This window comes from Microcaecilia unicolor, chromosome 4 (assembly GCF_901765095.1).
Source record: "Microcaecilia unicolor chromosome 4, aMicUni1.1, whole genome shotgun sequence".
NCBI lineage: Eukaryota > Metazoa > Chordata > Amphibia > Gymnophiona > Siphonopidae > Microcaecilia > Microcaecilia unicolor.
Genome location: NC_044034.1, coordinates 142,236,711 through 142,259,884, shown reverse-complemented (window position 1 = coordinate 142,259,884; position 23,174 = coordinate 142,236,711). Strand labels below are relative to the sequence as shown.

Genomic DNA, 23,174 nt, shown 5'->3' with positions numbered 1-23,174 from the left:
TTTGTCATCAGAATTTTATTTTTATCTTTTATTTATTCACGCTTGTATCCCACAATTATCCAAAAACGAGTTTTGGTTCAATGTGGATCATTACATCCAAAAAAACATCTACCTTAGATAGGGTTACCATATTTGCCCTAAGAAAAAAAAGAGGACACATACCCCGCCCCCTGTCACACCCCTTCCCTGCCCCGCCCCCCTGTGCAAGACTTCAATAGAAGTCTCGCGAGGCTGCAACTTGAACTGTTATATCGTTATAATTTGAGACACCGCTGTTTTTGCAGCTGGTCCCTAAAATATAGTTTATCGCTTTGGCTTCGCGATATGGGACACGGATGGTTACCGCTAAGGCTGGCTGGCGGCGCTGGCCGCTGGCACACACGCACAGACGATGCAGCCTCGTCGTCGAGGTTATGGCGGCGGCTGCAGGCGGAAGGTGGCAGGCAATAGCAGTGAAAAGTGTGCAGGAGGAAGGAGAATCATCATCAGCTGATCAGTAGGCAGACTGGCTGGCACATGCACAGATGCTGCAGCCTGCCTGCGTCGGCCCACGCCGCGTGCGTGCATACTATAGGTCAGGAGGAGTCAGGACAGGTCATGTGATGACCCAAACTGAAGAAACCCGGACAAATCCAGGAAATTCAGAAACCCACCCAGACTCCCGATGGCGCCCTAAAAAAAGAGGACATGTCCGGGGAAACCCAGACACATGGCAACCCTAATCTTAGAGCCATTTTTGAACAGGAAAAACATCTGGGTTTCCCTTTTGAAAATGACTCAAAGATGGATGTTTTTGCACAGAAGACACAGCTGTGCTGCAGCGATGCAATTTTATGTAATGCAATGGGGGGCCCTTTTACCAAGCTAAAGTAAAAAGAGCCCTCTGGTAGCGGTGGTGGCCATTTTTGTCACACGCCAGGGCCCTTTTACTACAGTGGGTAAAAAAAGGCCACAAATCAACATGGCCATGTGGTAAAATTGCATTTACCGCGTGGCCATGCAGGGGGGGAGCACTTATCACCACCCACTGAGGTGGCGGAAAGGGCTCTCATGATAACTGAGCAGTAACCGGATTCCCGCCAGGTTAGCACCACACTAATAATTAAGAAAAATATTTCCATACTAGCACTGGAAATGGCATGCACTCGAGGCAGAACTACAGCCGACGGTTGCATTGGGCCAGCAACCCTTTAGTACAAGGGCCCCTGGATGAATATCCTGTTCTTTGCCAGTACCTGTCTCAATGACCAAATTATCCAACACAGTCCTGAACTAACTGTCTCCCAACTTCTCTCTGCATCATTCAGCACAAACAGCAACGCGGAACTGTAATGCTGAGCACGGACATTTAATATCCTTTTTAAGGCTCAAGTTAATTACCAAACAAGACTAGAAACATAAAGAAAATGATCCCATTTTACCCCATAAGTATCTCAATTCCATCTTGTGAGCTGCCAATTGGCTTTTCTAATCCACAAACTTCAATATCTGCTCTTCATTTTATGCTGCTTCCAGAGCCCTGAAGCCTGTCAGCAAAATCTGTGATGCATTACAAAACTTTGTAATTGGAAAAACAAAAGCCTCCTGACAGGATAAACAAAATATATTTTCAACTCGGATTACGACAAGAAAAACGATAAAAACTTTTCATCTGCATTTTCACAGAAATAGAGGATATTCAAATAGTAGTCATGAAATGAAAAGAAGTTCAGAAAATGATGAAGTGTCAATCAAAAAAAAGGAAAAAGTGCATTAGAGCTTTTACTGTCTACAGATAAGTGGGTTATTCCTCCACTATTACTAGGAAAAAGGGGGGGATGAAAGGATGTAGGGTACTCTGATCACTGGATTACCTGATAGCAGGAGAAAGCTGCAAGCATTCACCGAGAGAAAATGGAGACCAACTCTTTTTGGGAAGGGAGCAGAGCGCAGGTACCGCTAAATAAAGCTGTTGTTCCTCTTGGGAAGCAGAGCAGTTCTTCCAGCTCAGACCAGGAATGGCTCCACAAACACGTTAAATTTATAGTTCTCCTGAGAGGCCAAACGCCTGGGGTAAAAGTTGCCATGGTATGACAAAGGGTGAAAGACAGCCTAGCACAGAGGCCATGCTGTGGCTCAGTGTTTTCTCTTTAATAAGAGAAACAGCGAGAGACTGTTTTGTGCTGATATGGTTGGTAGCTAAAATACAATCTACTAGATGTGGATGAATTTCTTTTGGAAACCAATAACATCTCTCTATATTTTTTTAGGGGAACCGTCCTTGAGACAGCCAGGAGGCGAAACATGATATCGTGTCGGATTACACATTCCCCATGGACCGATTTCATTTAAGTTAAATGGGATCTGATTCTATTACCCTTTAAGATTCTAAGTACTTGAATACACTATGTTCACTTTGCGTTTGCACATGGAATATATATATATATAAAAGATTAGAAAATCAAAATGAAAATAAAGGAGACCGGTGATGAACAGGAAACCGGCGACTTCAACCATAAAGTGCCCCGCAGTTCCAACTGACTGAGATCTCAAAAACATATTAATAAGTATTTTTTGCATGAGTGCTATTTGGATTATATTTTACCATTTTCAACATGCATGATATCGGGGCCGTAAAGATAGTTGGCCCCAGTCCCAGGAAAAAAAGGCTTATTTATTTGGATAAGTTATTGGGTACAGGAGTTATTTATTTAATTGTTAAAAAAGACCTAGAATACTATAATGCCTTTGTATCACTCCATGGTGCAACCTCAACTTGAGTACCTTGTTCAGTTCTGGTCACTGTATCTCAAAAAAGATATAGTGGAATTAGAAAAGATTCAAAGAAGAGAGACCAAAATGATAAAGGGGATGGAAATCCTCTCATATGAAGAAAGGCTAAAGAGGTTAGGGCTCTTCAGCTTGGAAAAGAGATGGCTGCAGGGAGATATGATTGAGGTCTATAACTTTCTGAGTGGTGTAGAATGAGTAGAAGTGAATCAATTTTTTACTATTTAAAAAAGTATAAAGACGACACTCAATACTTTTAAAACAAATAGGAGGAAATATTTTTTCACTCAACGAATAGTTAAGCTCTGGAACTCATTGCCAGAGGATGTGGTATCAGCAGTTAGCGAATTTGGGTTTAAAATAAAGGTTTGGACAAGTTCCTGGAGGAAAAGTCCATAGTCTGTTATTGAGATAGACATGGGGAAGCCACTGCTTATCTTGGGATTCGTAGAATGGAATGTTGCTACTATTTGGGTTTCTGCCAGGTACTTGTGACCTGAATTGGCCATTGTTGCAAACAGGATACTGGGTTAGATGAATCATTGGTCTGACCCAGTATGGCTATTCTTATGTTCTTATCTTCTCAAGCTAGGGACAGTGAAACCCATTCTACCAGCGGTTAGGTTGAGTTGGTTGATATTACAATTATTTTGTGTTCCCAGAGAAGGGAAACTCCTTTCATTCCATTTGGATCTAAAGGGTATGAATTAGAGGCCGGCCAAATTCCAGTTTCGGTATCAAATCTGGCCCAAAATTTATGTTCAATCATGCTTCGGTTTTGGCATGATTTTGACTACTCTCTGCCTGCCCCAACTCCCACCCCAACCCCCAGCTCCCACTACCACCAGAACGAGTCCCTATAGGCCGGCCACCCACCATGACCCACCCCCTCGCCTACCACCCAAAGGCCCTCCAGGGCCTACCTTTAAATGACTTGCAGGCTCATTTTCGAAAGAGATGGACGTCCATCTTTTGACATAAATCGGCACTTGGACGTCCATCTCTCAGAGATGTTCAAATCGGTATAATCAAAACCCGATTTTGGATGTCTCTATCGGACGTCCGTCGCAAGGACGTACAAATCTCAAGGGGGCATATCGCAGGCATGGTGGAGGCGGGACTTGGGCATTCCTAAGACTTGGACATCTTTGAGCCATAATGGAAAAAAGCAAAGACATCCATGACTAAAACTTGGACGTTTTCACCCGGAGCTGTTGTTATTACAAATAAGGCACAAAAAGGTGCCCGAAATGACCAGATGGCCAATGGAGGGAATCGGGGATGACCTCCTGTTACTCCCCCAGTGGTCACTAACCCCCTCCCACCCTCAAAAAAATCATTAAAAATATTACTTGCCAGCCTCAAATGAAATACTCAGGTCCATGACAGCGAATGCAGGTCCCTGGAGTAGTTTCGTAGTAGGTGCAGTGCACTTCAGACAGATGGACCCAGTCCCATACCCCCCCTACCTGTTACATTTGTGGAGGAAACAGCGAGCCCTCCAAAACCACCATAAACCTTCTGTACCCACAAATAGGTGCCCCCCTTCACCCTGGTAGTGATGTACAATTGGGGGTAATAAGTTTGGGGGGGGGGGTTGGAGGGCTCAGCACACAAGGTAAGGGAGCTGTGTACCTGGGAGCATTTTATGAAGTCCACCGCAGTGCCCCATAGGGTGCCCGATTGCTGTCCTGACATGTCAGGGGGGCCAGTGTACTATAAATGCTGGCTCCTCCCACGTCCAAATGGCTTGCATTTGGACGTTTTAGACTTGACGTCTTTGGTTTCGAAAATTGCTAAAAATCAAAGACATCCAAATCCAGGGACGTCCAAATCCAAGGACGTCCATAGTATTTTCGAAACCAAAGATGAACGTCCATCTTTTTTCAAAAATGACCTTCTCCCCACCTCCGAACTTGGACGTTTTACAAAGATGTACAAATTCCAACTTAGACGTTTCTTTTGAAAATGCCCCTCTTGGTGGTCTAGTGGCTTATCCAGGCCCAATGAAGTTTTATTTGCACATCAGAGAGTTGAGTTCAATATGTAGAGCAGATATCTCAGAGTCTGAAAGCTGAGATCCCTTCTCACACATTTGTTGAGATGTGGTTCAGCTGTAAAAAAGAATCTATCTCCTGTTTGCTGTTGGCCTGAAACCTGTCAATAAATAACATACAGCAGGCCCGGCTGCCTTTTCTGACATTAGTGTTTCAATGTATGATAAAACTGCAGATTGGGGAATGGGGAGGGGGGCATTCCATATCTTCATGCTTCACCCACACTTTCTGACATTTGTTTTCTTTTCACAGTACCTCTCAAGAATTCAGCATATCAGTCAGTATGTTTGAAAATTTAAAAGAAAATTGAAGAATGTCTAAGCTCTATAGAAATTTATTTCAGGTTATAATTGAATTGTGTGGCATTTTCATTAATATACAACACTGTACCGGTTTCTTACTGTTAGGTTATGGGTTTTTTGCCATAGTGGAGGAACAAGACTCAGTAATGGATATCTATGAATTTGAGGGGGGGGGGGGGGGGGTGTCTAATGCTGATGACATGACATGCAAACCTCCAGTAGGAACTCACTCTTGTTGCCCACTCTTGGTAAGGTACTCACCAAAAGAAACTTATTTTCCGGGATTCTTCTGTTCCCAAATGAATATTTCTCAAAAAGCAAAACCAGTTCCTTTCTTTGGTCAGGTCTTGCAAGAAGGTTTCCAGTTCTCCCTTCTTTTGTGATTTACTTCTTATAAATGAGGTTGTGCAGCAGATGATTTCCTTAGTAGAGCTGCAATGCCTGAATATTTCAGATATTACCTCTCCACGGGGTATCTGGTTTCAACGATTGAACGATTCTGGACAAATGTGTTGAACTTACCTTTTTAAGTTGTTGCATAATGTGATGTAGTTTATTCCGTCATGCCGGGTTAGAAGGGGTTCTTTTTATTTGGGGGGATAAAGTTGGTAAGAATATTTTCTTGTTTCTTCTTTTGTTACAGTTCACTGGTTGTATTATACCTTTTGATAATAATAATTTAAATATAATTGAGGTTGCAGTTTATCCTACTGCTTATTGTAGGTATGTGGATTTTCACAATCTGGAAACCGTTCAGTTAATGTCATCCAATTTAATCACAAAAATTACATACTGCTTTTCTCTGCTTTGGTGTTTGTACCCTGCTGTCATGAGGGTGGGGATTCACTGCGCTCGGCCGAGCAGCTGCAGAAGGGATTATCCCTCATTCTGGTGGTCTGTCTCTTGGCTCGCCGTTAAATTCTGATCAATTGAAATCTTTGGAGTTTCTGTTCAAATGATCTACGCACAAAAATTACAGAAGGGAATAAATGGAAAATGACCCCCCTGCTGAGCGCCTACATTTAGGAAGATAGCTTTAGTAGATATGAAAAATGTAGGCATGGAAGGTACGACGTGTGGTAGGCAATTCTGGAAGGCGGCACCCACATTTATGTGTGTAAATATATCGAATATTAGCATTTACCCGTGAAAACGCCAGCAAGGCGCACATTCTGTGACAGCGCACCTAAGTGGAAAGGCGTGTACATGCATGTGTACAAATGTGTAGGACGCACGTCCCTGCCACCAGTGATGCCAGGTCTATGGCTGGTGAAACTGTGGGCATGTGAATATTAGGTGTACCAGTACTGGGTTATGCCAGTGAAATCTGGATTCCCAGATGCTGTTACAGAATAGGTCGTCACCGCACAACACTTGGGCTCCTAAATGGAAGCACTTGCTAACACAATTCCACTTTAATATGACATTCCTGCACTAGGTGTGTAACCCAGGTGTTCACAACCTCCTACTTAATGCCTTTTCAGCTAGAATTCAGGTACTAAAGTATGACTGACATTTGGTCAAACTTTAGGTCCCCAAAACTGATTCAACTAGTCATGCACTTGGCTTCCTTTGGAAAGCGAGTGCCACGTGGCTAGGGAGAGAGCGCCATTTCACTTCCATGTGAAGCTAAGACCAGCAGTCCTGGGCTGAGGGATGAAGAAATGTCTCCTTTCCTCTCCTGAGAGTGAACCGCATGGAGAACTGGAGGAAGTGACTCTCTCTCAGGGTCAGCAGGAATCTTTTATCGGATGCCCTGGAGTTTTCACTCCTTTCCCCATTTTGTTTCCAGGACACAATTCTGAAGGTGGGATTCTCTTTGTGATTTTGAAGCTTTGTATATAGTACCTGAACTTTTGGATGGTAATTTTTATAAAATCATTTTTACGTGTATGTGGCCTCTTTAAAATATTGACTGGCATAAAAGTGCATGCCAAGACATGATGGTATGAGTTGGCACAGGGGTGGGGTTTGGCTGGATTTAGCACCAGCACCTGGGCACACAGATCATAAAATAATCTTATCTCTTTATGAACCTGCCTAAAGTACACTCCTACATTTACAGCTAGTCTTGAGCTGGTGTGAATGATCCTGCCTAAGCAGATGTCTACTTGCCTTTAGATAGTAGCACCTAGGTACACACCATTGCAAAAGAAATCTCCACATGCCTATCTGTCAACCAGAACTGAAACCTGTAACATCCACCGCAGTCGGAAGACGAGATTTATAGATGAATCTGAATAGTAAAAGTTTTCATGAAGGGGAAATTATCCCCTTTGCTAAAGCAGTGAGTGCTTTTAATTTAAGAGGGAGGAGGGTGGTGGGATTGAACTAAGAGCTTTGATTCTGAGTGTTTCAGCCTGCCAAGGGGTTCCTACAAGTAATTGCCATCAACTTGGGAGCACAGTTATAAATCATGCATTTGGAAAATAGAAATAACATTCCAGATTCATTACGCTTTATTACCCAGAGTGCATCTGAAAGCTTTCCAGAGACTTAGCAGATGTCAAGTAGCATCTACTGAGGTCCAATTTAGCAGCATTTGTATATAAATAATAATAATACTAAATAAAGCCTCCAAGCATCCATGTGCACTTCCACATGAGAAGTCCTGAGGTGCACATGCAGGAAATACAATTTCATACCAAATGAATATCCCCAATTCCTCAGACTAACTGCTGCATTCCTGGAGGTTATGAATAAAAGCGCACCCTCGAGAAACGCTTCTGTTTGGCTTCAGATCAATCACAAAGTGAACCAGTGCTGGTTTTGACCTGAGCAGTTGAGATGTCTGCGGTCCAGTTGGGTTCCAGCTGAGGCAGCTCTTTGGGGTGGGGAAAGGAGAAGAGGGAATATTAAACAGGTCCAGTTGGGCTATGTTGAAACATCTCCCTTTGGTGTTTAACATTACAGCCTGTTTAGAAGAAAAATATTGATTATTAAGTTTTTTTCCTGTCTAGCAGGACTTTTATTGTCTATGTGGCGGTGCTTTCGGCCCATATTTAACCCATTAAAGCTGCAAATTTCCACTGTAGTTCTGATGGACTTAGTAGAAGATGACTGTTTATTCCAGAAGCAAATCCTGAGTTATAAAGGAAACCGATTCTGGCTTTTTTTTTTTTTTTTTTTTGAGGTGCTTAAGTGCCACACACCTCTGGTTGGTGGTGAGGAAAGCATTTTAGTTTTGCTGAATTTTGAGTTAGATTAGACTTTCAAATAGTTCTGTTTATGCAGGGGGTACTCAGTCCTGTCCAAGGGGCCCACAGGCCAGTCGGGTTTTTGGGATATCCCTAATGAATATGCATCAATCTACTACAATGAGATTCCTGAATTTTCACTCTAGTTACTAAAACTTAATATCTCTTCTTATAAAGTAACTACCATAAATAAGTATAAATTCTTTATTAGTATCAAAAAGATATTTAGAAACGTTTTCACAATACTCCAATACATTTCACCAAGTTCTCCTGCTTACCTATCCTACACATCCACAACTCTAACATACCTTCTTTCACAACCTACCACATTCATAGTCTCCACCTTAACTCCGCAAACTACTACTACTACTTAACATTTCTAGAGAGCTACTAGGGTTACGCAGCGCTGTACAATTTAACAAAGAGAGACAGTCCCTGCTCAAAGAGCTTACAATCTAATAGACAAGTGAACGGTCGGTCCGATAGGGGCAGTCAAATTGGGGCAGTCTGGATTCAGTGAATGGTAAGGGTTAGGTGCCGAACGCAGCATTGAAGAGGTGGGCTTTAAGCAAAGACTTGAAGACGGGCAGGGAGGGGGCTTGGCGTAAGGGCTCAGGAAGGTTGTTCCAAGCATAGGGTGAGGCGAGGCAGAATGAGCGGAGCCTGGAGTTGGCGGTGGTGGAGAAGGGTACTGAGAGGAGGGATTTATCCTGTGAACGGAGGTTACTGAAGACCCATCTCTTTAACATGGCATACCACAAAAGTCAACCAATGTGAATATACACAACTCCCCCACACATATTCAGAATTGTTTTACAATATCTGCTTGTTATACTACTACCATGTCTTATCATTATTATGTTACCCAAAATACTACTACTACTACTTAACATTTCTAGAGTGCTACTAGGGTTACACAGCGCTGTACTGTTTAACAGAGAAGGACAGTCCCTGCTCAAAGGAGCTTACAATCTAAAGGACGAAACGTCAAGTTTGGGCAGTCTAGATTTCCTGAATAGAGGTAAGGTGGTTAGGTGCTGAAGGCGACATTGAAGAGGTGGGCTTTGAGCAAGGATTTGAAGATGGGCAGGGAGGGGGCCTGGCGAATGGGCTCAGGGAGTTTATTCCAAGCATGGGGTGAGGCGAGGCAGAAAGGGCGGAGCCTGGAGTTGGCAGTGGTGGAGAAGGGTACTGAAAGGAGGGATTTGTCTTGAGAGTGGAGGTTACGGGTAGGAACGTAGGGGGAAATGAGGGTAGAGAGGGGCTGCAGATCGAGTGCATTTGTAGGTTAGTCAAGTAGCATCTAACCTACAAATGCACTGCTGTAACATTAATTGTCTATTCTCTGATATATTTCCATTACTCATGATGTATTGTAAGCCACATTGAGCCTGCAAAGAGGTGGGAAAATGTGGGATACAAATGCAATAAATAAATTGAAAAGGTACAGAGATGCCCCATACATATAATATTACTTATTATTTTCATAACAGTGGTTTGTTTGTTTTTTTTAAATCATTTACTCCTTGTGGTTTTCCACTATATGGCTCCTTCCTGTTGTTGATCAACTTTCTTCAAAAAGATCTTTCACTCAAATGTCACTATGCTTGTATCTGCAAGCTGCTTGCTGATCTTAGAGCCATTTCTCTTTTACCATCATTGTAATATAAAAATTGTACTTCTCCACTGCACGTTACTTTATAATGTGGTTTCCTCTGCCCTTTTCAATAGTATTTCAATGATATGGGCTTGACTTGTTTAATATCATGGGAGTACAGCAAACTGTTCATAAGCAGTGGAGAGAAAGAAAACAACCACAGACATGAATGAAGGAAAGTGTATATATCATTGAAGTACTATTAAAAAGGGCAGAGGAAACCGCATTATCTTTTTGAAGAAAAAACAATAAGTAATATTATATGTGTGGATGTGACATCTCTGTACCTTTTCAATGTATCTGTGTGAGTTAAGGTGGAGAGTATGAATGTGGTAGGTTGTGAAAGAAGTTATATTAGAGATAGGTAAGCAGGAGAACTTGGTGAAATGTATTGGAATATTGTGAAAAATGTTCTAAATATCTTTTTGATACTAATAAAGACTTTATACTTATTTATGGTAGTTACTTTATAAGAAGAGATAATGAATATGCATGAGAGTGATTTACATACCTGTCACCTCCATTATATGAAAATCTCTCTCAGCCAGCTCTGTTCTATCACTGAGGTGGTCATTGACCATGAAGACAGGCAGACCAGTTTGTAGAGGGCATCCACTAGGAAGGCTGCTCCAGATTCCAGGCGAGAAACCTCAGGGGACTCCGTCAGCTGCTGCAGCACAGCTCTTGCCACATAGCCACCACAGATAGCAGCCTGAACACTGGAAGCCCTCACAGAAAATACTAGGCAAAACTGTTGTTGCATCTGCCTCTCATGGAGCTTTTGGAGGACCGAGCCCCCCAGTACAGGCACCACTGTTGCCATGGTGACCGCTGCAACCAGCACATCCACTTAGGAAAAGACCATAAAGACAAACAAGAGCCCTGGCCTCCCTGAGCGCTACATCTGGGGTCTCTAATATCATGTGGATGAAGGCCTTATGAAGTGGGAAATGTTCAGGGGCCCCACAAGACCATCCAACAGTGGGTCTCCTTTAAAAGAGCTTTGAGCATCTCAAGGACTTCTCTAACCTTGTCGATGAAATGACAATGTTCCTCAAGATGGAAGAGTCGGATCACATGGGACCGCTCCTTTTCCTCCTGAAGGGGAGAATCCTTGAAGTCTGAGTCCAAGGGAAGCTGGGGGTCCAAGAGTGCCTCCAGATCCTCTGTCAACACTCCTGAATTGACTGGGGTTGCTGGAATCCCTTGATTACCCTTGCATTGCTTGGCCTAAAGTGAGGCCCAGGATGGTGACATCTGGGCCCCTAAGGGACCACCCTTTGCTTGCAGGGCTTGCTTAACCACCTGTGTTAGCTTTGGAGCCAAAATCTCCCAGGGAACCCCTGTAAGCAGACCCGAGGTGGCTAGGAAGGAAAGGCCCCCCCCCCCCCCACCCCACCAAGTCCCAATGGGAACTGAGAAGGCTCCTGGTGCTCAGAAACAGCAGCAGGAGAAAAAACAAGTGTGGGTAAGATGTTCACAGTTCCCACCAAAGACACTGGGATTGCAGGTCCAAGGCTTCAGCATGGGGAGAAGCTGAAGCGGCTCTGTCAGCCTCCCTCCCCCCAGCCTCCTCCCCCTGGCCTTCCAAAGTCAGAAATGGCTTGTCGCAAGAGGAGCAGACAGAGCCAGCAGCTGCACTATGCTGTCGGCACATGCAGAAACCACAGCATCTTTCAGCAGGCATGGCCGACGCATGCAAGAACCACAGCATCTTTAGCAGGCACGGCTGGCACATGCAGAAACCACAGTATATTTCAGCAGGCATGGCTGGCACATGCAGCCCTATCCTGCCACCCCGGCTGACTTTTGCCCAGGGCTCCAGCATCTCCACTGTTACCCCGCTCTCTCAGATGCACTTCCCTGAACTAGGGAATAAAGCTAAGCCAGGCAAGCCAAATCAGAATTAAAAAAAAAAAATTGCTTGGGAGCTACAGGGGGAGCCCAAGGGGGAAAACACTCAAATAGGGTTTACAGACAAAAAGGGGTGGGGGATGGGGACCTGCATATCTCAGGTAGGGTCCTGTAGGACCAAGTCAAAGCCCAACCCAGTGGCAACTAAAAAGTGTGACTGTGGACAGCAGAGTCAAGCTCCAGGGTCAATCAGGTCCAGTCTGGGGGCCGGGTAACCTGGTAGTGGCCGTTAGGTTTGACCATGCTGTGCAGCCTCGACCAGCAGAGTGGGGAGCTAGGCTAATGACCAGGAGCTCCAGTCAACACGATCTACCATCTGCTAGAGGCACAGAAAATGCTGGATATTTCCACTCAGCACCACTAGGTTTTACCGGTGAGGTCACTGGCAAAGATTAGCTTTTTCTCTACCTTTATCTGCTGGTGTGCAGAATGCTATTGCCAGATGACAAGAAATTAGATATTTCATAACTGGGACACTGCCATCATTAATCAACTGAGACATTTTCTCTCAGAATCATTTGAGTTAATAGATCATGCTGAAGACTAAGCCTCATTTTCAATGACACCCTCGAGCACAAATTTAAAATCTGCAAGGTAGACCTCGACAGTTGAGTGTACATGACCTTGCACAAGATCAGATGGAGGCACCTTTGTGACTCTGTTGCCCAAAGCTTGAAAACCAAGTGAGCACAAGTAGAAAAGAAAAAGGAAGGGAGAAGAAAAGCAAACTGCATAAGCTCGACAACTGTAGATCAAGGACTAGTCTTACATCACATCCACAGACACATATATAAATGCAGTCAAAGGGAATTGCCGAGAACTTCAACATCATTATCAGCAGCAGGAGATTTAATCATCATAGGATCCTGAATAGGAATTACACATGAAAATTTTCATAGCTCGAGCAACCGAGAAATCCAGAGTTCTCAAAAATCTCCCACTGCCCATCAGACTAAAATCCAACTTACAATTACCAAAGTCATTAGGGTCTTTGCAGTAAATGGGTAATTTTTATGCTCCGCAGTTGGCTTGCAGGCGTACGGGTACCTTTTACTCACAGAGGAGGAGGCAATGTCAAATCTAAAGCTTTCACTTGCTTAGACAGGCAGGCAAAATCATTTGAAAACTGCTCTTTCCACGAGCAATGTATATAGCAACTACTACTACTACTACTACTATTTAGCATTTCTATAGCGCTACAAGGCGTACGCAGCGCTGCACAAACATAGAAGAAAGACAGTCCCTGCTCAAAGAGCTTACAATCTAATACCTTTAAAATTACTCAACTGTCTTCAAGGCTTAAGTGACTTGCTCAAGGTCAGAAGGAACTGCAGTGGGAACTGAACCCAGGTTGCCAGGATCAAAATCCACTGCACACACACTTTACATCTTGGGAACACCACCTACTTTATTTTACAGAGATGTAACAGGGTAATGTACAGGCTAATGTACTTCACTGAGCATTGGAAAGTACATTCTTTTTGGAGAACATCCGGGTGGAGTTTGAATAACTTCTGTCAGAAATTGGAAGACAGTCAAAAGTGCATTGCAGTAGTCTAGCCTGGAGAATAGAAATGTGGGATAATGGGAAGATGCTGCCAGTCGCATACACTAGGTACTATACTGGCAAATTTCAAGACATTATAGAGATCAATCGCAGATCCACCTGCTGTACTCCAGTTGGGGCAGCTACACATATTGCAATGATGCTAACTTACCACGACCTGCTAGATGTTTACCTATATGAACAAGAAGTACCATGGTCTCAGCTACCACCTCAGCCAGGTAGAACAGTAACACACAGCCATAACCAGCCCCCGAAAAAGACGTGTACAGCAGTGGCGTTCCTAGGGGCGCTGACACCCGGGGCAGATCGCCAATGTGCCCCGCCCCCCGGGTGCACGCCGCTGGGGGGGGGGGGGGGTGCCGCACTGCCGCACGCCTGTTGGCTTTTCGTTTCCATGCTCCCTCTGCCCCGGAACAGGAAGTAACCTGTTCCGAGGCAGAGGGAGCATGAAAACGAAGAGCCAACAGATGCGCGGCACCCCCCCGGGGCGGACCGCCCCCACCGCCCCCCCCCCCCCCTTGGTACGCCACTGGTGTACAGCACTGCAAACCATATATTGAGGTCTCGGTGTAATGATTATTTAGATGAAAATGAACCGAGCAGGCCTTGCAATGAAAGGTTCCTTCACTGGAACACAAAGCTCTTACAGCAGTGATTTCCCAAACCTCTCCAGTCGGGTCTTCAGGATATCCACACTGAATATGCATGAGATAGATTTGCATGCCAAGGAGGCAGTGTATGCAAATCGATCTCATGAATATTTCTTTATGGATATCCTGATAACCTGACTGGGTGAGATTCCACAGGACAGGTTCAGAAATCACTGACTTAGAGAGTACAGTCAGCATAGCTCCCATAAGAGCAGATAGGCAATATTTCACGAACAGCCAATCCTTTACTGAGAAGTTTTCAACAACAGGGTTCTCTTACATGGATGAGTCTGTCCCGATTACCACAATCCTTTTATCACACACACATAACAAGATTTACTTTCTAGGAAACCCTCATCACTGAAGAAAAAAAAACTGTGACATTCACTCCCACCAGCCGGCAGAAAGGCAGTGCAAAGAAAGACTTTGAAAAACCTCTGACCCCACTGGACAAGATGCACCCAACACAAAATAAATCTCTCTCTCTCTCTCTCACTTTTAGCTTGTATCAAAAATGAAGATGCTCAGAGTGAAACTTACCAAGGAGCTCCATATATCCGAAATCCTTTCACTGTTACTTCAGAATCTTGCAAGTATATTGTGTTTGTTAGAAGTGACTGAACGTTATCAAAGTCCTCTGGTTTCAGCTTGGAGACAGAGGGAAAGCGATAATAATCCTGTTTAACTAGGTCAGCCATGAATTCCTTATCAAAGGTCAGTTCATGATTCCCTGCAATCACTATCTTGAATTCATACGGCAGGCTTCCTGAAAGAAAATTAAAGATAAATCAGCAGTAAGATCTGTGTTCTCTTTAATTGCTGAACTGTTCCATTAAAGAAGCCCAGAAAACACAGAGATCTTAGCATCCCAAGCATTACATTATATTACAGGACACTTATACCCATACATGCCCCATAAGCAGGGCCGCCGAGAGACTGAACTAGTGCAGGGCTGCTGCCACCAGGCCCGGGGCAGGGCCGCCTCCTCCCCGGATTACAGCGCCCTCCCCCCAACAATTGTCACTGCTGCCCCCCCCCCCCCCCCCCCAGATCGCTGCCAAAATACCATGTTGGCTGGCGGGGATCTCGAGGCCCCGTCAGCAGAAGACATCTTCCTCCAGCGCTGCTCTTCTGCAGATTGCCTGCCCCTGCGTCTGCTGAAAAGCTGCCACTCAGCTGGGCAGAAGAGTTGCACTGGAGTTGCTCCTCCAGGTCCTCCCCAGCTGCCAAGGGGGGGCCCGGCCACAGCACCGCAGTTTTCTCTCTCCTGCTCCTGTTGGGACACGATCACTCGGGTCCCGGCAGGAATCGGGGAGAGAGAGAGAGAAACCCCGGCGCTGGGTCGTCCCCCCCCCCAAAAGGCCCAGGGAATTTTGCCCCCCCCTGTCCCTGTCTCTCGGCAGCCCTGCCCATGAGTTCAGTGTGGCTTACATAGTGAAGAGACTGGGCACTCCCTGCAGGAATAAATTACATCACGGAAATCATCTCCTATCAAGACACAGAGTTTAAAAAAAGAGTTGCCAAGAAAAGTGCACAGCAATTACTAACACAGGTATTTTCTAAATAAAAGAGATGTTAACAACTTCCTAAATGCGACATTATTAGCCTGACCCCTAATATTACAGGGAAGACTAGTCCAGTGTGTAGCAGCCTGATATGCAAAAGTACTAGCATGATAACTCTTATATTTACTTCTCCTGGGATTAGGGAAATGAAGCAATAAAAAAATCCCTAGAGTTAAAACTGGAATGCCTAACAGGCAGATAAATAAGAGAAGCCATGTAGGGGTCCTTTTACCAAGCTGTGGAAAAAAGGGCCCTGTGCTAGTGTTGGGGGCCCTTTTTTGCCGCATGCTGCGGCCTATAAAAGCCAAAAAATAGCACGGCCATGTGGTAAGATTTCACTTATCAAGCGGTGCGGGGGAACACTTAACACCACCCATTGAGGTGGCGTTAAGGGATCTCACGCTAACTCAGCAGTAACCATGTAGCAAGCGGCACTGCCTGATTACTGCCAGGTTAGCACTGTGCTGGAAAATACCTAGGTATTTTCCGTAGCATGGCAAATGGCGTGCGACAGGGCCGGCACTCCCGCCGGTGCCCACGTTGGACCGGGGGTAGTTCCAGAATAGCATGCAGTAAGCCCACGTTGGGCTTACCGCCGCTCTGTAAAAGGACCCCATAATCAGGGGCCACATAAGATCAGAAAAACCGGGGAACATAGCTTAAACACTAACACACCTGCATCAGGGGCGTAGCTGCTATGGGGCCAGGCCCCCATAGATTTGGGCCTGGACCCCCTTCCTGCCACCAACCCACTGCCTGCTACCTTTGCTGGTGGGGGAAAAGATATCTGTAGAAATTCATACTTGCCTTTTCTGTGGCCACCTTTTCTCATAAAAATAATGTGTTTAGACCTGAAAATGAAATCAATGTGCATTTTTCCCTCCCCCAACCTAACATGCCCCAGCAACATCTATGATGAAGGTACAGTATGTATTGGTGATCCCCACACATACCCAGGACTATGCACAAAAATACTGATGTCTGCCTCCAAAGTTAGCTGAGCAAGCCCAGTGCTGGCATGGGATGATGTCAGACTGGGTGGTGTCAGGATGGAATGCATGATGGACATGGGAGGGGGGCACAGGACAAAAGTGTCTGATTCAGACAGTGGACCCCATAAACGTAGGGAGGGGGTAGGAATTTCTTTCACTGTGGCACACAAGCTCCAGTCAGTTGTGGCTTTTGAAAACTACCCTCTTCAGCACTACCCTCTTGAGCACCCCCAATATTGAGAAAATTCCTTGTATGTGTCCAGGGAGAGGTTATTTCCATTGGGCTTAGTACCCCCAATAATTTTGAAAAGTTGGCTCCTATGCTCTTCAGTAATATATTCCCAAAATGAAAGCATTAACATCTGTGGATATCACAGAATTTACTGATAAATAAATTCAAGCAGTTTCTTATTTTAAAGAGATTAAAATATTACAACGCACAGTTGCCCAATGAGACTTCAACCTGGAGAAAGTAAAAGGGCTAGTGAGTGGACGCCTGTGCTGGTCCGAGAGTTTCAGTGGTGGCATTCATATGAGCAAGTCCCTGGGGAGTGGGAGAAGGGGAGGTTTTCACTCTTCAGCAGCCCATTAACTACAGGTGGGAAATGTCAGATGTGCTCCCACTCTGTGGCTTCAGGCTTGAGAGAAAATTGCTCTTTCCTTATATTTCAGGCACCATTAAAGCTATTGGCTTGTGTCATAGTTATCAGTTCCTGCAGTTCCTGAGTCTGGTAAAAAAAAAAAAAAAAAAGTCAGCTCCTTATGTTACTGAAAGAGTTACAGCCATTTCTTGCAGCACAGTTGAAACAGTCTTGCAGTTCAGACCATGTTCTCCTCTGAATATTTCTGCTGTGTAAAAGTCCTTCAATTAGGGGCCATTTTACTAAGCCACATAGGTGCCTATTGGACTCATTTTCGAAAGAGAAGGGTGCCCATCTTTCGACACAAATCGAGAGATGGGCGTCCTTTTCCCAGGGTTGCCCAAATCGGCATAATCGAAAGCCGATTTTGGGAGCCCTCAACTGCTTTCCGTCACAGGGACGACCAAAGTTCCTGGGGGCATGTCAGAAGCATAGTGAAGGCGGGACTGGGGCGTGCTTAACACATGGGCATCCTCGGCCGATAATGGAAAAAAGAAGGGTGTCTCTGACAAACACTTGGCCGACTTTACTTGATCTGTTTTTTTATGACCAAGCCAGAAAAAGGTGCTCTAAATGACCTGATGACCACCGAAGGGAATCGGGGATGACCTCCCCCTACTCCCCCAGTGGTCACTAACCCCCTCCCACCCTAAAAAAAATTTTTAAATATTTTTTCCAGCCTCAAATATCATACCCAGCTCCATGACAGCAGTATGCAGGTCCCTGGAGCAGTTTTAGTGTCGGAAAAATATTTTTTATTTTCTGGTGCACGTAACTGACTCGCGCCAAGTGGCATTTGATGCGCGCAAGTCATTACTGCCTGGATTCTTTACCGCTAGGTCAATGGCTGGCGGTAAGGTCTCAGACCCAAAATGGACGCGCAGCAATTTTGATTTTGCCACATGTCCATTTTCAGAAAAAAAAAAAGAGACATTTTTTTTTACAGGCACAATAAAGAATGGATCGGCATGCGCCCAAAACCTGTGCCTACACTACCGCAAGCCATTTTTCAGTTCACCTTTGTAAAAGGACCCCCTAAGTTACCCAAAGATATTTCTGTATCATAGAGAATATTACACAGTTGCTCTTCTCTAAAAGACTTTATTATATATTTCTCTATTCCAGGTTAGACAAGGTCCTCCATAATTTAGCACATTTTTCCTTTCCATCATGACCCCCTTTGTCTAAAAAGATAAACACGGTTTTGTGCAAAACTTTCCCTGTCCAATATTTCAGATCCGTTCTTAAACAGCTCAACCTGATTCTAGGGCCATTCAAATTGGAAACATGAGTGTAAGACTCTCTAAGAGAAAAAAGAACAGTCCACGCATATTTAGCATCGTAACACAGTAAAAGATAGCAGATAACGACCAAAATGGCACATCCATTGCTCAGGTAAGATTTCTCCCCTTGGGTAGATGTGTCTATAAATCTTCATATTTATTTATTAGGATTTCATAGCACCTTTTTGAAGAAATTCACCTTACACCTTTCTGTCATCTATCTGATGGAGCAGGGCAGATGAGGGTGGCTGCTTAGGGAAAGGCTACTTTAAACTAACTTGATGAATCTGTGACTGGAATGTGTATTTTTCTTTGTTATCCATCTTGAATTTTGGAAGTGTGGACTTGTTATGTCTGGGAATGTGAGCCCTTGTGCCCCAACTGAGCACGGCGAAGATGGAGTGACACCGCACTCGGTCAGGCAGCCAGACAACCCCTAGCTTCACCTGGGAAGCGACCGCCATTCCCTGAGAGGCGAGCCCCCAGGTGCAGGCGGCCACCAAGACTTCCAGAACCGGCAGGGTTGCACGGCCATTGACCTGACAGGCAAGGAGAGCAGACACCGTCCAGGAGCCAAGGAATCAGCAGCACAGCGAATAGTCAGAGAAACAGTCCGAGGTCTAGGCAGGCAGCAACACAGCGCGTAGTCAGGCAACAATCCAGGGTCTGGTACACAGGAGTCACAGAAAGAAAGCTAGCCGGCTGTAGAACACAGACGTAGACCATGACCTCTAAGCACTAGAAACCGAAGCAAGGAAGGACTGGAGGCAGGGCTTTAAATAGTGTAGGAATTAGGTTCAAACATGTGCAGCTTTCCTGAAGTTACTATTGAGGAAACTACACTTCTCCTTTCTTCCTCAAAATGTACCACCTGTTCCTCTGATCCCATTCCCACCCACCTTCTTAATGCCATCTCTCCTACTCTTATTCCTTTTATCTGTCACATTCTCAACCTCTCACTTTCCACTGCGACTGTCCCTGCTGCCTTTAAACATGCTGTGGTCACACCTCTCCTTAAGAAGCCTTCACTCGACCCTACTTGTCCCTCTAATTACCGACCCATCTCCCTCCTTCCTTTTCTCTCCAAATTACTTGAGCGTGCTGTTCACCGCCACTGCCTTGATTTTCTCTCCTCACATGCTATTCTTGACCCACTACAATCTGGTTTTCGCCCTCTCCACTCAACCGAAACTGCGCTTACTAAAGTCTCCAATGACCTATTACTGGCTAAATCCAGAGGTCAATATTCCATCCTCATTCTTCTTGATCTTTCCGCTGCGTTTGACACTGTCGATCACAGCATACTTCTCGATACCCTGTCCTCACTTGGATTCCAGGGCTCTGTCCTTTCCTGGTTCTCTTCCTACCTCTCCCTCCGCACCTTTAGTGTTCACTCTGGTGGATCCTCTTCTACTTCTATCCCTCTGCCTGTCGGTGTACCTCAGGGTTCTGTTCTTGGTCCCCTCCTCTTTTCTATCTACACTTCTTCCCTTGGCTCATTAATCTCATCCCATGGCTTTTCCTACCATCTCTATGCTGATGACTCCCAAATCTACCTTTCTACCCCTGATATCTCACCTTGCATCCAAACCAAAGTTTCAGCGTGCTTGTCTGACATCGCTGTCTGGATGTCTCAACGCCACCTGAAATTAAATATGACCAAAACCGAGCTTCTCATTTTCCCCCCCAAATCTACCTCCCCGCTCCCCCCGTTTTCTATTTCTGTTGATGGCTCTCTCATTCTCCCTGTCTCCTCAGCTCGAAACCTTGGGGTCATCTTTGACTCTTCTCTCTCCTTCTCTGCTCATATCCAGCAGATTGCCAAGACCTGTCATTTCTTTCTTTACAACATCCGTAAAATCTGCCCCTTTCTTTCCGAGCACTCTACCAAAACTCTCATCCACACCCTTGTCACCTCTTGTTTAGACTACTGCAATCTGCTTCTTGCTGGCCTCCCACTTAGTCACCTCTCCCCTCTCCAGTCGGTTCATAACTCTGCTGCCCGTCTCATCTTCCGCCAGGGTCGCTTTACTCATACTACCCCTCTCCTCAAGACCCTTCACTGGCTCCCTATCCGTTTTCGCATCCTGTTCAAACTTCTTCTACTAACCTATAAATGTATTCACTCTGCTGCTCCCCAGTATCTCTCCACACTCGTCCTTCCCTACACCCCTTCCCGTGCACTCCGCTCCATGGATAAATCCTTCTTATCTGTTCCCTTCTCCACTACTGTCAACTCCAGACTTTGCGCCTTCTGTCTCGCTGCACCCTACGCCTGGAATAAACTTCCTGAGCCCCTACGTCTTGCCCCATCCTTGGCCACCTTTAAATCTAGACTGAAAGCCCACCTCTTTAACATTGCTTTTGACTCGTAACCACTTGTAACCACTCGCCTCCACCTACCCTCCTCTCTTCCTTCCCGTCCACATTAATTGATTTGATTTGCTTACTTTATTTATTTTTTGTCTATTAGATTGTAAGCTCTTTGAGCAGGGACTGTCTTTCTTCTATGTTTGTGCAGCGCTGCGTATGCCTTGTAGCGCTATAGAAATGCTAAATAGTAGTAGTAGTAGTAGTAGTAGTTGCAGCTGATCCAAGATGGCTGCCTCCATCAGAAGAGATGCCCTACGCCCAAATATGGGCTTCCTTCCTGAAACTGCCCATCTCCAAGATGGCTGCCACAACCTGAGACGCCCATCTCCAAAATGGCCATCCTAGCCTGGAGATACCACATCCAAGATGGCCACCGCATCCTCGAATGCCCATACCCTGCGCAAGCAGGTTGCACCTCTGGAGGAGTGTAACAGACTGTAACAGGACTATATATAAACAAGATCCCCTTCCTCCATGTCTAATCTGCCTTTCAGCTCTTTTCCAACTACTATCCCCTGCATGTTAGTGATATCCTATACCAATTCTGCTGGTAGGCCATTTTAGACTTTACTATCTTCAAGTTTGGTTTACATGTTGGTTTTGTGAGAGGCAAACCCCAGGCTTCCCTTTGTTACCTTATTCCTGAGTATTGCAATAACCCTGACAGCCACCAAGGTGTAACAAAAATAAATCAGCTTCTCTGAGTTTCGTGAAGATTCAATATCGCCCCAGCCTTCTCAAAAGAATAGAGCTGTAACCTAGCGCAGTGATTCCCAAACCTGATCCTGAAGGCACCTCAGCTAGTCAGGTTTTCAGAATATTCACAATGAATATTCATGAGAGATATTTTCATGCACTTTCTCCTCTACATGCAAATATCATTCATGAATATTCATTGTAGATATCCTGAAAACTTGACTGGCTGGGGTGCCTCCAGGACCAGGTTTGGGAACCCACTAACCTAGAGTGAGATTTTGGCTAGTACACATCAGATTTAACCTACTTGCCAAAGGCTGAATGAATGCAGCAGTGGTGATGGGGGAGAGAAACCTCAGCGAGTTTGTTCTTAAACTGGGATTTGGTTAATGGTATTTATTGTACCAGCTCTTCTCCAGTTCACCGAGTTCATCTAGAGAGCCAATGGCTTTTGAAACTCAGGGTTAGATGCACTAAAGTTAATGAGCCAGCAACATGGGTTTTAAACTGGTTCTAGCCAGTTTAACATGCAGGTAGTGAACAGAGACATGCACAAAAGGGCATTTTCCTGTCACGGTAGCCGCTAACGAAAACGGAATGCAAATCATCCAAAGACTTATAATGAGCTGCACTACTGTTGCAAGGCTATTATAATGAGATGCACTACCATTTTCCGATCCCCTTACCGTGGAAAACCTAACGGGAGGTCTACACCTCTCATTGGGGCAAAGGAAAGAATCAGAAGAAAAAAATGTCATCAGGGACGTCCTTTTTGGGCATCCTTCACTAAAAAAAAAAAAACCCTCTAAAAAGACGTCCTTTTTGGATGTCTTTCACTGTAACAAAAAAAAAAAAAACCCACTCCAAAAAGACATTCTTTTTGGACATCCTTCACTTATTATAATTATAAAAAACCCACTCCAAAAAGATGTCCTTTTTGGACATCCTTCACTCGTAGGACCCCACTCCAAAAAAGACATCCTTTTTGGACATCCTTCACTGTGTGATCCCGTTTAGCTCAACTGAACTAAACATGCTGTGATTGGCTGAGAGAGACCTAGGGGCGGAGGATGGACAGGTGTCAAAGACGTGGACGATGGACATCCTCAACTGCGCTCTCCTGCTAAGATCAAGGAAGGGAGGAACCCAAGCCGCATTGGAGCCTTCCTGCAGCAGGCCATGGAGGGGGTGAGCGGCACGGCGTCTTCCTTTCCCGGGCGACACAGGCAAAGCGGAAATGGCGGATGTCATCAGGGATGTCCTTTTTGGACGTATTTGGCATGCGCAGAGCAGCCAGCATAACTCTTGGCTGCTCTGAGCATGCTCAACCGGCCGACTGGCTTCCGAGGGAATAGAGAATGCAAGTGAGCTACAACGAGCAGCTCATTTGCATTCCATTTCCTTGATGCATTGCCGTTCCCTACCAATTCGCTAGGGGATCAGTAAGGGAAGGGATCTTCCGAGGACCCTAGTACATCTGCCCCTCAGTTAACAGAAAGGGTTGTCATACT

At 45.1% G+C, this 23,174-nt stretch overlaps 1 protein-coding gene across 2 annotated transcripts in view; it reads right to left on the bottom strand.

The window, feature by feature from the left end:
• The window catches only part of MPPED2 (metallophosphoesterase domain containing 2), a 191,940-nt gene that overhangs the window by 87,531 nt on the left and 81,235 nt on the right, over positions 1-23,174 (bottom strand). For both annotated transcript variants that reach the window (XM_030200684.1, XM_030200685.1), the window contains exon 4: positions 14,654-14,879. In XM_030200684.1, coding sequence (XP_030056544.1) covers positions 14,654-14,879 — 226 coding nt within the window. The remainder of the gene's footprint in view (positions 1-14,653; positions 14,880-23,174) is intronic.